Below are 15,149 nucleotides of genomic sequence, written 5' to 3'. Positions count from 1 at the left end.
CAGGGTTGGAAGGGACCTCAAGGATCATCTAGTTCCAACCCCCCTGCCATGGGCAGGGACACCCCACACTAGATCAGGCTGGACAGAGCCTCATCCAGCCCCTGTGCCTCTCTGAGCAGTCAGCAGCACTCACCTACAGCTCCTTGGACCCCCCACAGCAAACCTGTGCCCTGGAGATTAGTGCCAGGCTGGAGCTGGATCTCTGCACTGCTGAGGGGAGCAGGATGAGAGAGGGGCAGAGGTGAGCACAGCAGAGTGCAGCACTTGCTCACTGCCGGGCACCTGCACTCAGGACACACCATGCACAGCCCCAGCCCTGTCCCCATCAGACCACAGCACCACCCAGCAGGCACACAGGCAGAGGCAGGGGAACACAGCGAGTGTCTCTCTGCTCCACCGTGGGAAATGGTTGCCCAGGAATAATTTAAACATTTTAATTGTATTGGAAATGCAGAGAGGGAAACAGAGCTGGGGGAATAAATAACACCAGGCCAGCTGTTGTGGAGAGCTTGATGACAGCTGGTGACCATGGCAGGGGGAAAGAGGTGAGAGGGTTCCCAGGCTGGTTCTGAGGTTGCCAGCGCAAGAGCAGAGCACAAGCAGCTGCCTCCCCCAGCTCTAGGGCACGGTGGGGAGACCTGGTGATGTGGCCTCATCCCTCTTCTGTGGCGTGATGAGGATGCTGACCTGCAGTGTGCCACAGTGGGAGTGCAGTACCCAGGTGCCCTGGTATGCCAGCCCAGGCCCCACTGCAAGCCCAGCAGCTGAGGGGAGGTGAAGGCTGAGCTGCTGGCAGCTTGTGGCATTGCAGGCCATGCTTACAGTGCCCTCAGGGTTGCTGTAGGTGCAAGACTCCCCTGGCTCCCCGTTCCAGCCCTCCTCTGTGGGCACAGGGGGTGATCCTGGGCACTCCAGCTGCCCCTGGGGGACCTCCAGCAGGGACTGTCCCTGGAGAGGGGCTGGGCTGGCACAGGAAGCTCGTGCATGGGTGAGGGGCTCGGCAAAGCTCTGAAGCCAGCCCAGCAGATAGACGAGGTGGCAGTCACAGGCCCAGGGGTTGTGAGCCAGCCCCACCTGTGCCAGATCCAAGTTGTCATCAAAGAGCTGCGGGGGCAGGTGGGCCAGGTGGTTGTGGTCCAGTGCCAGGGCAGTGAGGAGGGGTAGCCCGGCCAGCAACCCAGCAGGCAGGCTGGAAAGATTGTTGTGGCTCAGCTGCAGCGTCACCAGCCCCACCAGCCCCTGGAAAACCCCAGTGGGAAGGTGAACCATGCTGTTGTGGGAGAGCACCAGGGTCTGCAGCACAGACAGGTTGGCAAAGAGCCCCTGGGGCAGCACCTGCAGCTGGTTGCGAGCCAGCGAAAGATGGAGGAGGTGCGGGGTCCCAGCAAAGAGGGCGGTGGGCAGAGCAGCCAGGCGGTTGCCCTCCAGGCTGAGGGTGGTGAGGTTGTGCAGGTTGGCAAAGGTGTCGGGGGCCAGGCTGCGCAGGGCGTTGTGCTGCAGCTGCAGGCGCCGCAGCGCCCCCAGCCCGCTGAAGATGCCGTCCGGCAGCCCCTCCAGCCGGTTCCCGTCCAGGTGAAGCTCGGCCAGCCTGCCCAGGGTCCTGAAGGCAGCGGGGGGCACTCGTGTCAGCAGGTTGTCGCTGAGCTTGAGGAGGTGCAGGGCAGTGAGGGGGGCCAGCAGCCCAGCCGGCAGCTCAGCCAGCACGTTCTGGGAGAGGTCCAGCGTCTGGAGGTGCCGGAGGGGGCGGAAGATGCCGGGGAGCAGGGACTCAATCATGTTCCCCCGCAAGCACAGGTCCCGCAGGTGCTGGGCGCTAGCGAAGAGCCCCGGCTGCAGCGAGCGGATGGTGTTGGCACCCAGTGAGAGCTTGCTGAGGTTGGGCAGCCCCACCAGCAGCTCCGGGCTGACTGCCGGCAAGGGGTTGCCCGACACCTCCAGCTCGGTGAGGCTGGGCAGCCCCCCAAGAGCACCGGGCTCCAGCTCCCGGATGTCGCTGTTGAGGAAGACCAGCTTAGTGAGGGTGGTGCTGAAGCCCAGCGCCCCGCTGCGGATGCTGCCCAGGGCTGTCTCCACGAAGAAGAGCTGAGTGGCATTCCCTGGCAGCCCTGCCGGGATCTCTCGCAGCCTTTCGTCTGAACAGAAGACCTTGGAGGTGTCGTAGCACTGGCAAGGAGGGGGACAGGGCAGGGGCAGCCCTCCCACCAGTAGGGTCTCCAGCCCCAGCAGCACGTAGCCCATGAGCCTGCACTGGAGAAGGAGCCGAGCTCAACCCCTGCCTCGGCAAGGCAGAAGGCTGCCGCTGGAGGTGAGTGCTGCCGAGGCAGTGGCTCCAGCAGCCAGCATGCAGTGGAAGCAATCTCTGGGGCACCACTGCTGCAGGCAGCTGCCCCAGCTGTGGGGCATCCCTTCAGCCCTGGCTGTCTGCACCACCTCAGTGCTCCCCTTGCAGGAACAGGGACCACCTGCCCCCTAAATCTCCCCCAGCCTGCCCCACGCAGTGGGTCACAGCTCTTCCCTTGTGCCCCAGCCCCAATCCAGCCCCCCCTCAGCAAAGGTCCCTGCCTCCTGCACATTGGTGGCAAATGTGGGATCTGTGTGGTCCCACGGGGGTCTTAGGGGAACCTGTGGCCCTCTGAGAAGCCTCTGTGAGCACAGAGCTGGTCTCCAGCAGAGGAGGGGACGCATGGGGATGTGCTGCACACAGGGGGTGGTGGGGACAGCTCTGCAGGGCTGCCCATGGGAATGGGCTCCACCAGTTGTGTTTCCAGTTACCTATCGGGGTCCTCTTTGTCTGCAAGCAACTAATCACACTTGCCAGAGCATGATTCCTCACTTGTTCCCAGCCCATGGGAGGCACTGCTTGAGGCAGGGGTCTCCAGATCCCTACTTGGGATCCATGGCAGTGCTGCCATGTGATGGTGGCTCTGCTGCCCACCCCACACAGGGGAGGTTACCCTGGGCTTGTGCCAGCGCTCCAGGGCAGTGTTGGGCTTCGCTTTTCCTTTCTGCTATCTCCCTTGTTTTCATCAGAGCCAGCGACAGCTCCCACCCATCCCAGCCCCCCTTCCCTCAAGCTGTCCCAGCGGGGTGGTCAGCACTTACCCAGTGTGACATTGTGGAGACCACAGCCGAGCCGGCGGAAGGGCTGCAGGGAGCCGAGCAGGGACGCCGTGTTCTGGAGCTGCTGGGAAGCCGCCCGACGGAGCTGTTCCTGCTGGGGCGGAGCTGCCCCTCGCTCTTTATCGGCAACGACAATCAGTGGCCTTGGAGCGCCGCAGGAAACAAGCCGGCCCCGGGGGACTGGAGGTGAGGCCAGAGGCAGCTGCCAGCAGGCATCCTGGCAGCGAAACCCGGGCCCGGCCCCAGGCGTCCGCTGGCCTGGGGAGGGCAGCAGGGCACTGCCGTGGCGGGCAGCACTCGTCCCAGACCACGGCTGCACACCTACCTCCAGCCAGCCCCTTGGGAGCCCCCTCATCCCACTGGGAAACGGGGCTGGTAAAGTCTTGTGTGAGGAGGGACCAGGCTCAGACGAGCAAGGCAAAGTGACGCCATGGGGAGCATCACCTTAGGACCATCACACTGAGGTGCACCCAGGCAGTGAGAGGATGGCCAAAGGGACCCACGGACCACCTGGATTCCCTGGAAGCTTGCCACCTGCCCAGGGAGCAGCATACACCGCTTCAAGGGCTGCCTTGCAAGGACCCCTGCTGGAAGAGGCAGGGGTGGCAGTGGTCGTGGAGAAACCCCGGGGGCAAGAGATACTTACAGCCAGCCAGACTGATGGAGCAGATGAGGATGAAAAGAGAAACTCAGCTGACACAAGCCAGCAAGAGGCAGCTCTGAAGGCAGCTGAGCAAGCTTGTTCAACCCTAGGGTGGCACTGGGTAAGCCCCTGGGGTCCTGCCCCAAGGAGTGGGCTGCACAAGAGGCAGTCAGCATCTCCATCAAAAGCTTGCTGAGGTCTCAGCTCACTCTCCAACAGCCATCCTGCTGCTGAGTCCCCCTTGGCCCTTCACCCTGTGCTGGAGCCAAAGGACCAGAACAGGCTCACAGTATCACAGCATCACCAAGGTTGGAAGAGACCTCAAAGATCATCAAGTCCAACCTGTCACCACAGACCTCATGGCTAGACCATGGCACCAAGTGCCACATCCAATCCCCTCCAGCCCACTAACCCCCTCCCAGCACCCCCCTCACCCCCCCAGCCTGCAGTGGGCTTTTCCATAACACACAACTGTCTCCATTTCCCAGCTGGGCACTGTGAGGAGTGAATAAAGAGCTCTTGACACTGGAGGTGGACAACTGCACTTTACTGGAGAGGTCACACAGAAGCACCCAAGATCCCCACGGCACAGTCCTGCGCCTTCCACCACCATGCAGGTCCCAGTCCAGAGGAGCATCCTGTCATGTGCATGAGTGTAGGGCTGCCTGTGCCAGCGCTGGCTTCTGGGGCACTGTCAGCACCCAGCACTACAGGCTGAAGGCCAGATGTGACTCCTGTCCTGTGGCAGCAGTCTGCAGGCATCCCAGCATGGCTGCACTGGGTGCAGAGGTGAGCTGTACCCCTCTGTGGCCATGCCACAGCTGGAAGAGGCAGGGTGGCTGCTGGATGTGGATGCTGCAGGGGTCTGGCATGGCCTCCTCCACCTGCAAGTTGCAGCGCAGCCAGCACTTGCTGCCCCTCCACTGTGCACTGCCAGCCTCCCTGGTGCCCAAGGGCTGTGAGCAGGCAGCAGAGCTGGGCAGATACAGGAGGACACCTGGGGGAAGGGGAAGAAGCTTTGCCAGCAGGGCCAAGCTGCTCACTAGCTGGTGGAGGAGGCAAGAGAGTATTGAGGCAGTGAAGACCAAGGCAGGGAAGCATCAGAAGAAGCCCCAGCATGCTCCAGCTGCCCCAGGGCACAAGCACAGAAGCCTTTCCCACCCCCTGGCAGACACTTCACAACCACTGTTCCCTGCTCTAACTCCTCTGCAGCAGGGGCTGGCTTGGAGCAGGGTGCTGCCTGGCTGCAGCAGGGTTAGCACTTCGTGCAGCAAGGGCTCAGGCGGCTGTGGCTGCACCCAGTCACCAACACACTGCCCCACAGCACTCCTGGCAGAAGATGCAGAAGGGTAGAGGGAGCAGAAGGATGCTGGGAGCAGGGGAAGATGCTGGCTGTGCTCTGGCCTGCCCTGCCTGCAGGCAGGGAGGGCAGGGTGGATGTGGAGTCACTCAGGGTGTGCCACCCCAGCCGCTCAGCCCCACCCAGACACAGGAGAGCTACAAAGCAGCACAAAGCAGCACAAGGACCTGCAGCTCCTGGCCCTGCATGAGGGCTGGCACCTGCCTGCCCAGGCAGGGACAGAGGGTGGGGCAGGAGGGAAGATGGGCTGGGGGTGGGTAGCAGGCAGTGCAAGGGCAGACCGCTGGAGGGCATGTTCCAAGAGCAGGGATGGGGAAGTTCTGTTTGGGGCAAGTGCCATCATAGCCAGGCTGTGGCTCCTTTCTTGAGGGGTCTCCCTCAGGCACTTGGCACCCCAGCTACTGGCCTGTGTGCAAGGAATGAGCCCAGAGGCTGTGCTGGAGGCAAGAGGGGCTGGGGGCAGAGGGCAGCCGTGGGAGGTCACCCAGGGGGATGCACTGCTGCAGAGCAGGGCAGGGTCGAAGCAAAGCAGGACAAGGGGACAGAAAGCAGACAGGGTGATGCTGGCCCATCCCAGTCAGCAAGAACAGCCAAAGCAGAACCACTGTTGTGTCCCTCAGCCTCACAGGGAGCAGATGTCCTGCCCAGCACCACTCTCCCCAGGGTGTGATGAGGACTCAGGCTTCATTGGGTGCCTTCATCCTCATGAGCACAACGTTGCTCTTCTTCCTACAGCCATAGACTACCAGTGCCACCAGAGCAGTGAGCAGAGCCACACACACCAGCACAATGACCGCCACCACCACCCAGCTCTGCGTGCGAGTCAGCCCCCACCACCCCCTCTCCTCTTCCTCCTTCCTCTCCCCCTCCTGCTGGGGGGAGACCGGCAGCCCCAGGGAGGGCTCCGTCCAAGCGCTCTCTGGCGGTGCTGCCTCAGAGGGGCGGGCAGGGAGTGGGGTGCTGGGGTGGGAGGAGGCGCTGGGGGGCTGGGTGGAGCGGAGCTGGTCCTGTGGCACCCTGGCAATGGGGGTGCCCCACAAGGCAGGGGGCTGGGCACAGAGGGGGGGTGTCTCGCCCACCTTGTGGGGGTTGTCCTCCAGCCAGCTTCGCAGCGGCAGAATGCCCTCGTCGCAGCGCCAGGAGTTGTTGTGCAGCTTCACCTCTCGCAGCGCAGCCAAGGGGGAGAAGATGCCAGCGGGCAGGTACTCCAGGGCGTTGGAGTGCAGCTGCACATGCTGCAGCCCCGGAGTGGCCTTGAAGAGGCCCCGCGGCAGCGCCTGCAGCTGGTTCTGGTGCAAGGAGATGTTCTGCAGCTTGGGCAGCCCCTCCAGCGCCTGGGCATCCAGGCGGCGCAGGGCGTTGGAGTGCAGGGACAGCTCCAGCAGCTCCCCCAAGCCCTGGAACGCCCCAGGCGCCACCGAGCGCAGCCGGTTCTTGCTGAGCACCAGGAGCTGCAGCTGGGTGAGGTTGCTGAAGACGGCGGCAGGGAGGGCGGGAAGCTCGTTGTCGTAGAGCCACAGCTCCCGCAGGGCAGGCGCGGGCCCGAAGGCGCCGGGGGAGATGCTCCGCAGGCGGTTGGCGTGCAGGGTGATCTTGGCCAGGGCGCCCAGGGGCACGAAGACGCCGCTCGGCAGGGCCGTGAGGAGGTTGTTGGACAGGTAGAGCTTCTGCAGGTTTCCGTTGCGCAGGAAGAGGTCCGGGGAGAGCGCCTGCAGCTGGTTCTGGTGCAGCCCCAGCTCCTGCAGCTCGGGCAGCCCGTCGAAGGCGCCCGGCGGGACCCGCCCCAGCCGGTTCTCGTAGAGCCGCAGCACCTGCAGCCGCGCCAGCCGCTCGAAGGCCCGGGGCGGCAGCCGCTCCAAGTTGTTCCTGGCCAGGTTGAGCTTGGTCAGGCTGGTGAGCTGGTCGAACACCCCCTCCTTCAGCTCCCGCAGGTTGTTCCCGTGCAGCTGCAGCTCCTTGAGGTTGCTCAAGTGGGCGAAGTGGGAAGGCTCAACGCGGAGGATCTGGTTGCTGGAAAGGAGCAGAGACTCCAGCTTGCCCAGCGGCTGGAAGACCTGCACGGGGAGCTCCTGCAGCTTGTTGCTGGCCAGGCTGAGGTAGCGCAGGTCGGGCAGGTGCTGGAAGGCCCCGGGGCTGATGCGCGCCAGGTCGTTCTTCTCGATGCGCAGCGCGATCAGCAGGGAGGCGTTGCCGAAGGAGGCGTCGCCCAGCTCGGTGATCTGCGTGTTGATGATCTGCAGGGTCATGGCGTTCGCGGGGATGGGGCTGGGCACCGCCGTGATGCCGGCACCGGAGCACTCTACCTGGGCGGTGCGGATGCACTGGCACTGCTCTGGGCACTGGCCACCAGCCAGCTGGATGCCCACCAGCAGCAACAGCCACCGCTGCCAGCCTCTCTGCTCCATTGGGCCTAGGGCAAAAACAAAAGAGAGGGACTCAGGCCCTCAGCTTCCCAGCTCCCAGGGTCACTGCCAGGGATGGCTGCTGCTTTCTCCCTGGAAAAGGCCACGAAGGCTGTAGCTGTCCTGCCCCCAGAGGAGAGCCAGAGAGGAAAGCTGGGGACAGGCAGGGCTGGGCACAGCCCAGACAAGAGCGCAGAGCAGGACACCGCCAGGGGCTGTGGTGCTTGGCTGCCACACCACAGCTATTAGTGGCATCCCCCTTGCTCAACTCCAGTGGCCAGGAGCTTTGCTGTGAGTGTGGCAAGCTCCTACCAGCAGCACGGGCCTCTGGGCACCACGAACAGCCCACACCCTTCATTAGAGCCAGCCTGTGGCACCCGCAGCCAGGTGGGTCCCAGGGTTGCTTGGTGGGGCGGGAATGAAAGGTGGTGACCCCAGCACCCAGAGCACCCTCCTGGCTCTGCCCAGTGCTGAGTGCATCTGGGCTCCTGCTGTGGAGCCAAGAGCAGCATCAGCACCCACTGCCTGGCCATGCTTTAATTCTGCAGGAATCTGGGTCAGGGGAACCCTCTGCCAGCTCCCCTGACCAAGCCAGGGATGGGGTGGCCCTGTCTGCACCCCATTCCAGCAGAAGGTCTCAGCCCTAGCCAGCTTTGGTCATGAGAGTGAGGTTTCTGGTGTGGGCACCTCTATGCAAGCTGATCCCAGGGGTGGTGCCCAGGGGAGCCCTGGAGCCTGAGGGTAGTGACAGCTTTGCAGTGAGGTCTTCCATCACCCCCTAAGCATGGCCACCAGGGACACTCCCTCCCCCCTCCTCTGGCACAGGAGCTTCCTCCCTCACTAGATTAGAACAGCAGCCTTGTGCGAAGCTGGCACGGAGCAGCCCTCAGCCAAGAGCTCTCAGTGGCACAAGGCAGAGAGACAACCTGTGGCTTCTCTGGCCACGAGTACGGCTCAGCCAGATGGGCAAGCCTGGCAGTGCAGGGGGCCCGGCACGGTGCCCTGGCTGGCACAGCACCCCGGGATGCTGGAGCACAGCCCCTGCCCTCCACCCCAGGTTCTCTCCAGGGAACATGCTTTCTCTCCAGCAGGGAGGGTGGGAGGGAGGAAGCCTCCACAAGCCAGCACAATTTATGTTTCCCATATGGAAACAATCTGCATCCAAGAACAGCTTTGTTTATAGTGAGCCGTTTATAAACTTCCTTAAACGCTCTGCACATCAAAGCCCTGCTCATGTCACTCCCTGCTAAGGCAGCCCAGAGCATCCATGCTGGAGTGTCCTTCAGGAAAAGCAGCTGTAAGCAATTTGCCTCCTTTTTTTTCCCCTTCTAGGGACAAAAAGAATCTTACAGACCCAGGGGCTGAGTATCTCCCCTCAGCCTCCCGCTGCTCCTAACCTCAGCACCCCTTCATTTTCCCGGCTGGTTGTTACTTAGGACACGTTGCCCATGCAGCTCCTTCTGCTCCCACGATGCCTGAGCAGTCTCACTTTTCTGGAGACCCCTTGCCAGACAAACATCTCCATCAAATCAAAAGATGCTGACCATGCAGATCCCCCTGCCACCCCCGAGAGCTGCACCGGGAGCCCCCCGGGCTGAGGGCCACCCAGAGGGTCAGCAAGCGAGCGGAGACTTACCCGAGAGTCCTGCAGCCACCAGTGCCGAATGAGCACAGCCCTGTGCTGGCAAGAGAGCTGAGTGTGGTTCATGCTTCCCCTCCCAGAGTACAGCCCTTCCAAATCAATGAATCAGCACAGGGGCAGCGCCGGGGTTAGGGAAGGCGCTGGAGCAGAGCTGCTTCCAACTCCTGTTTCGTCTGCAAGCAGAGCAACGCTTTCAAGGACGGCGTTTTGGGGCTCCCTCCCCTCAACCCCAGTGCTCTTGTTTGAAGACAAGCAAACAGCCCCCTGAACATCCTGCTCCTGTCAGCCAGCACCCAGGTCAACCACAGAACCACCCCCTCTCCGTGGTGGGACAGAGATGGGTGCCCCAACCCGTGGGGGCAGGCAAGGCAAAGCCAGGCCCTTGTGGGCACGATCCTGCCCAGCTACTGCTCCTGCAAGTGCTGAGATAGACAACCAGGCCCCAGCCCAGGGCCAGCAGCGCAGGCAGCACCCCCAGCATGCCAGCTCTGCCCAAGGCCACAGCTCTTGTCCACCCACCCAGTATAACTAAGGTTGGAAGAGACCTCGAGGATCATCGAGTCCACCCCCCCCACCAACCCCAACTGGAGATGCAAATGGGTCAGGAACCCACAAGTACCCACTCTAGGACTCTGCTCTGCTGGCACCTCACCCAGTCCAGCCCAGCCAAGGAGCAGACACCAAGCAGGGGTCAGCAGCATTGCTGGAGCTGGCTGGAGGTCAGGATGCTTCAGAGAGCCCTGGCTAGCAAGAGCTGAGGAGTCCCAGCCCCTGATGTCTCTTACAGGCAGCACCCACTGCCATCTGCCAGGGGCTGCTGCAGCTGCAGGGTAGCCCATGTGCTACTCTTCATCCTCAGCAGCTCCAGCACACAGGTGATGCAACCCAGCACCCAGAGATGTTTGGGAAGCAGGGTACAAGCCTGTCCCCTCCACTTATTCAAGGTGTCTGTTGTCACCTCTCCCTTCCTCTTCCAGCCCAAGAGGTGTCCTTGGTCCCTGACACCCAGCTCATCCCCCTCTCCCGGGCAGCCCCAGCAGGGAGGCATTGGGGAGAAGGCAGTTAGGGAGAACCAGAATTTGTGGCCCCATTGCGTTTCCTGTGCTAACCACAGGGCATCTGGAGGCTCCCTGCCCACAGCTAATGCCATCTCAGCCCACCCATGCTCCTGCCGGCAGCAGCAGTCCCTGCTCAGGTGGCAGCCAGCAGGAACAAGCTGCTCCAGCCGGGAAGAGCACAGGGCTGCTGCCGGAGAGCTGCGAGGCAGGCTGCCTGCCGCAGCGCAGCCCGTCGTGCCGGGCGGGGGCGGGCAGGGCACAGGGACTCTTTCAGAGAGGGAATCAGACCAGGATAAACATCACATTGCAGGCATGGAGGGGGAACTTTCCAGTCAGTCTCAGAGACGAGGGATCGTGGGAAGAGGGTAAGGAATGGGACCTCAGTTGGAGGCAGCCGCTGCCAAGACGTCAGATTGCACAGCAGGGCTGGCTGCCATGGGTGCTGCTTAGGTGGCCACAGACCCCCTTCTTGGCCAGAGAGTGGCACCAAGGTGGGGGTGCCACTCCTGTCCCTGCTCCTGGGGCAAAGCCTCGGCATTTGAGCACAAAGAAGAGGCACTGTGAAAACAACACCCACGAGTACTCCAGCTCCCACACTGTTGACACAGCAGATTTTCCCAGCACCAAGGTTCCCAGAATAACCTCTCTGCTTCCCTGACAGTGGTGCAGCTGGAGGTCAGGCAGCAGGGTTGAGAGCTGCCCCCTCCCTGCAGCCCTGGCACACGAGTAGGGCTCTCGTAGCCTTATCACCACCTTATCGCCGTCGCTGTCTGCCTGTCACCGGCACCGGCGCTGCTGGGTTCCTGCCGGCTCTGACTCATCCCAGAAGCACACGGCTTTCCAGCAAGGCAACACAGAAATGAAACCCTAGAACTTCCCCAAAACCATCACCCCAGGCTCAGTCCCACGGAGGAATGCCAGCCTTGGCTCCTTCCAAGCAGCACTGCCCTGGGGGAACGGGGATGCAGTGGTGGATACCCTCAAAGACCCTGCTCCCCAGCATGGGGGTGGTCAGGTGATGGTCTCTAGGGCCACCCAGAGCACCCAAAGTTTCACAGTAGCCCAGGTAACAGCCCTGCCAAAACCCCATCTGCCTCTGCCTGGGCTCTGGCTTCTGGCTGGGAAGGAAGAATCTGTTTTCACCATCGCCCTACAAATAAAGTAAGGCTGAGTAACAGCACAGGCTCGTGCGCCGCGCCCGCAGCGGGGAGGGAGCTGCTCCCAGAGGTGAGCGCGCAGGAGCCTGCCCCAGGCTAGGCATTAAGGGAGAGGATGAGAGGGACAGAAGCACAGATGTGTTCTGCACAGCTGGAGGGGAAAGGCAGCTCCCACGTGGATGTGAATGAGGGCGAGACAAGCATTTTGCAGGAGGAGGCTGCTCCGCAGAGCTGGGAGCTCGCACGGCGCTGGGTGGAGTGGAGTGAGCCTCACACCACAGAAAGCCCCAGGGTCCAGCAGCACTCTGGAGACCTTCCCCGGCTCTAGCTGTGTCACTGCCACATCTCTGTGCCTCTGAAGGCACAATGGAGCCCAAGGGCAGCAAAACCTGTGGTCACAGCCGTGCTGGGGGTGGCTCCTGCCCCCAGAGCCCCCAGGCCTCCTTGCCTGCACAAGTGCAGATCTGGGAGTCCCCAGGGAAGCGGCGGCCAGAGGCTGCTGTGCAGGGAAGCGCAGCAGCATGTGGTGCTGCTCTGCAGCCCAGGCACCCCAGCAGCCATGGCCCGGGCTGGAGGTGCCCCTGGCACCCGAGAGCCTCCACAACTCTCTGCAGGCGTTTCTCCACCTGCAGCTGAACCCACAGTAGGGTTGGAGGTCCTGTGCAAGTGGTCCCAGCTAGCACTGCACCTTGCCCTTTGATGTAACCGTGCCTGGGGCTCCCAGAGGCCAGCAGGGCCAAGAGCAGGCAACCCTTGGCCGTGCTTCCCAAGCCATTCACGTTTCACACAGTCTGGGTTCCCAGCCCCAGCAGGGCTCACGTCTGTCCTGTGACCTCTTGTGCAAGCCCTAGTGCTTCCCCATGATGAGCTCAGCCCCGAAAGGCCACCAACCAGGGAGGTTCCAGGAGCCCCAGAATGGGAGCATCATCTGTATTTGGGGAGGTTTACCTTGCTCCCAGACAGTGGGACTGTCCCAGGTCTGCCTGTGCTGGCACACCTCCAGCACACCCCCATGGCCAGGATGGTGGGTGCAGCAAAGCTGAGCAGCTCTGAATCATCAAGGGACTCGAGACTGCTTGGAAAAATTCATGTAATTGCTAAAATTAGCAGCTTGTGGGCTTGGCCAGGAAAGAGCATTGCTCATCTGCCAAACAGCTGAGCACGCTCATCCATGCTGAGCCACCACACGGCCCTGCACCTCTCCCGGCTCTCCCCTCGGCTCCTGCTCCCTGCACATCCCCAGCTCCCAGGTGAACTGGCAGCCCTGGGAGGGATGGAATGTCCCCAGGCCTCGCTGCTCCCCCCAGGGCTGGGACCCCCCCAGCTACTTTGTACTGCTCAAAGGCATCCACCCTGCTGTCAGAAACCCCAGCAGTGGCCCCTGGTGCTCGCAGAGAGCAGCTGGTCCAGGGCATGGGTCCAAACTCTGCTCTGCTGAGGCGGAAGAAGAGGGTGGAGGGCTGGGCTAGGGGCCAGGGGAGGGGGTCCCCTCATTGCTCCAGTGTTGGGGGACACCTCCAGGCCAGAGCTGTGCACCAGGACACAGACTCAAGCTACAGCTGAGGGGGCAAGGGAGGAGTGTTAATCTGGCAGGGACCAGTGCCCCCCCCACCCATTCACAGGCAGCAGTCCCTTCCCCACCACACACACTCTAACCCTTTGGGGAGCTCAGAGGTCCTCCAGAGGACCAGCACCCAGCTCCATGGTGTTTTCAGCTCCCTGCTTGAGGAAGGCAGGGCTAAGGCTGCTTTGTTGCTCACAGCAAAAGGAAGCCTTACCTGCTTCTGCCCCAAGAGCTGGGGACATGGCCTATCTTCCCTGGGAAGCTGGACACAGGCAGGCCGGGAGCTCTGGGAAAAGGAGCAGCTCTGGTGCTGCCAGGACAGGCAGCAGGCACCACCATGAGGCTGACCTCCATCCAAGCACCACACAAGCCCCACCACAGCCTCCTACAGCTCGAGGGCACTGAGGCAGGAGCAGGGCTCTCCTGGCCGGCAGGACACGTCCCGCAGGCTCAGCCCGAGCCACGAGCGAGAGCAGGAGCAGGCAGGAATGTGAGGCTGGCAGCCAAGGCTGCCTGCAGAGACAACCCCCAGGGGAAGGAGCTGGCCCATGGGTGCTGTGAGAGGTGGGGAAGGGCTGGCTGCAGCAAGAGAGGAGGGCAGGGGGCTGCCCCTGCTCATGCCTGGGGAAGTGTTGGGCTTGGCCAGCTGTGTCCTGTCCTCCCTCTCTGTGAAGCCACACCTGGCACCTGGGAGTGGCCCTTCCCCAACTCCCCAAGGAGAAAGGGGTCCCCATGTCTCCCCAGCGCCAGGGGAAGCCCAGAGGAGCTCACAGCAGGCGGCAGAGCCGCTGCCAGGCACGGCTGGGTCCCTGCCCAGGAGACACAAAGGCACAGCTGGAAGCCTGGCAGCTCACGGACAGACACTGACGGTCCCACAGTAGTGGCTGCACCAGGGGGGCTGAGTTCAGGGGCAGGATGTCTCCAAGTGCTACTGCAGCAGCAGCTCCCTCACCCCACAGTGAACAGGGACTCACCCACCATGGCCCAAGCAAGAGGTTTTGCCAGGATCTATTCAGCCTTGAGCTCCCAGGAGGGAAAGGGATGCAAACCCAGGCTTTGGCTAGGAAAATGAGGCCTAACATCTCCATAGCTTGCCCATAGAGCAGGAGCTTCTGATGTCCTGATCACTCAGAGTCTGTAAACAGCTGCAGCCCCAGCCTTGTCCTGTGGGCAATGCCTTTGGCTGCATCTCCTCCCAGTTATTTTGTAATGTCTAGGAAATGCCTTGCTCCAATATTGCAGCTGCTGAATCAGCAGCCCCAGGCTAGATGTGCTGCTTGGAGGCCTGGAAGAGGCACAGCCAATACTCCACAGCCCCAGGCAGAGGCTCTGGAGCTCCTGCCTCGCAGCCACACACTCCTGAACCATGTATCACAGCTGGGTGTCTTCTCCAAGCACGTCCTACCATCACTCATCTCTCTGTCACAGGGAGAGAGAAGATCCAAGAAGCAGGCTCCAGTCTTGCTGCTGCATGCTGGAGGGCTGAGCTGCACTTAGGAAGCACCCAGCTGAGCTCACTCCCCTCTGCAAGCAGCAGCAAGAGCCCTCCAGCAGCCACAGAACTCCAGTGGCAGAGGTGAGCTTGAAAGGACAGAGACACCAGGGACACAAACCCAGGACATGGGTGCTGGTGGCTTGGAAGGGTCCTGCTGCATCTGAGAAACAGTCAGAGAGCTGCCAGCACTTAGGGCAGCAATCCATTCCCTCCTCTCCCCTCACTCCTTGGGGACTGTGAATTCAAGTCCCAACAAGCAAAGAGGAACAGCTGATGCAGTGACATCAGGCTGGAAACACTGTGTACATACTCCTATGGCTCAACATGGAGGCAGCAGAGCTCCCACTGCTCCTGGACACCCTAAAGCACAGAGAGCAGGAGCAAACACCACAGGAAGAAGGGTTTGAGGGAACTGAAGGAGTTACAGAAGACCCTTGCCTAGGCTGCACTGGAGATGTGCCCCAAGTGCTCCCAGCTAGGCTGTGGCCCTGGGGGCAGCTCCCAGTCTGGTTAACTTGCAGGGCTGTTAACCATCACTCTGCAGCCCCACACAGGAGCCAAGAGTGTGGAGCTGATTCCCTAAGGCACTAAGTGCAGATGTGCTTTGGGCCCTTCCCCCAGCAGCAGGGATCCAGACTAGATACCTCTAACCTTTTCCAGAGCACTGTCCTCCCAAGCCCTGGGTATGTCATGGAGGCATGGGCTGCA

General features: G+C 62.1%; 1 protein-coding gene across 1 annotated transcript; it reads right to left on the bottom strand.

Moving 5' to 3' along the window:
* Positions 1-423: 423 nt before the first annotated feature.
* LRRC15 (leucine rich repeat containing 15) lies at positions 424-9,569 on the bottom strand. Its single transcript, XM_068145690.1, has 4 exons — positions 9,162-9,569; positions 5,804-7,533; positions 3,103-3,249; positions 424-2,247 (listed from the first exon to the last, which is right to left on the bottom strand). The coding sequence occupies exons 2-4, from the start codon at positions 7,526-7,528 to the stop codon at positions 619-621; spliced, it is 3,501 nt and encodes a 1,166-aa protein (XP_068001791.1). The 5' UTR covers positions 7,529-7,533; positions 9,162-9,569; the 3' UTR covers positions 424-618.
* Positions 9,570-15,149: the final 5,580 nt, after the last annotated feature.

This window comes from Melanerpes formicivorus, unplaced genomic scaffold (genome assembly GCF_026170545.1).
Source record: "Melanerpes formicivorus ecotype bairdi unplaced genomic scaffold, bMelFor1.0.p_v2 SCAF_12, whole genome shotgun sequence".
Lineage (NCBI taxonomy): Eukaryota > Metazoa > Chordata > Aves > Piciformes > Picidae > Melanerpes > Melanerpes formicivorus.
The sequence above is the reverse complement of the archived record's forward strand: the minus strand, read 5'-3'. Positions and strand labels throughout refer to the sequence as shown.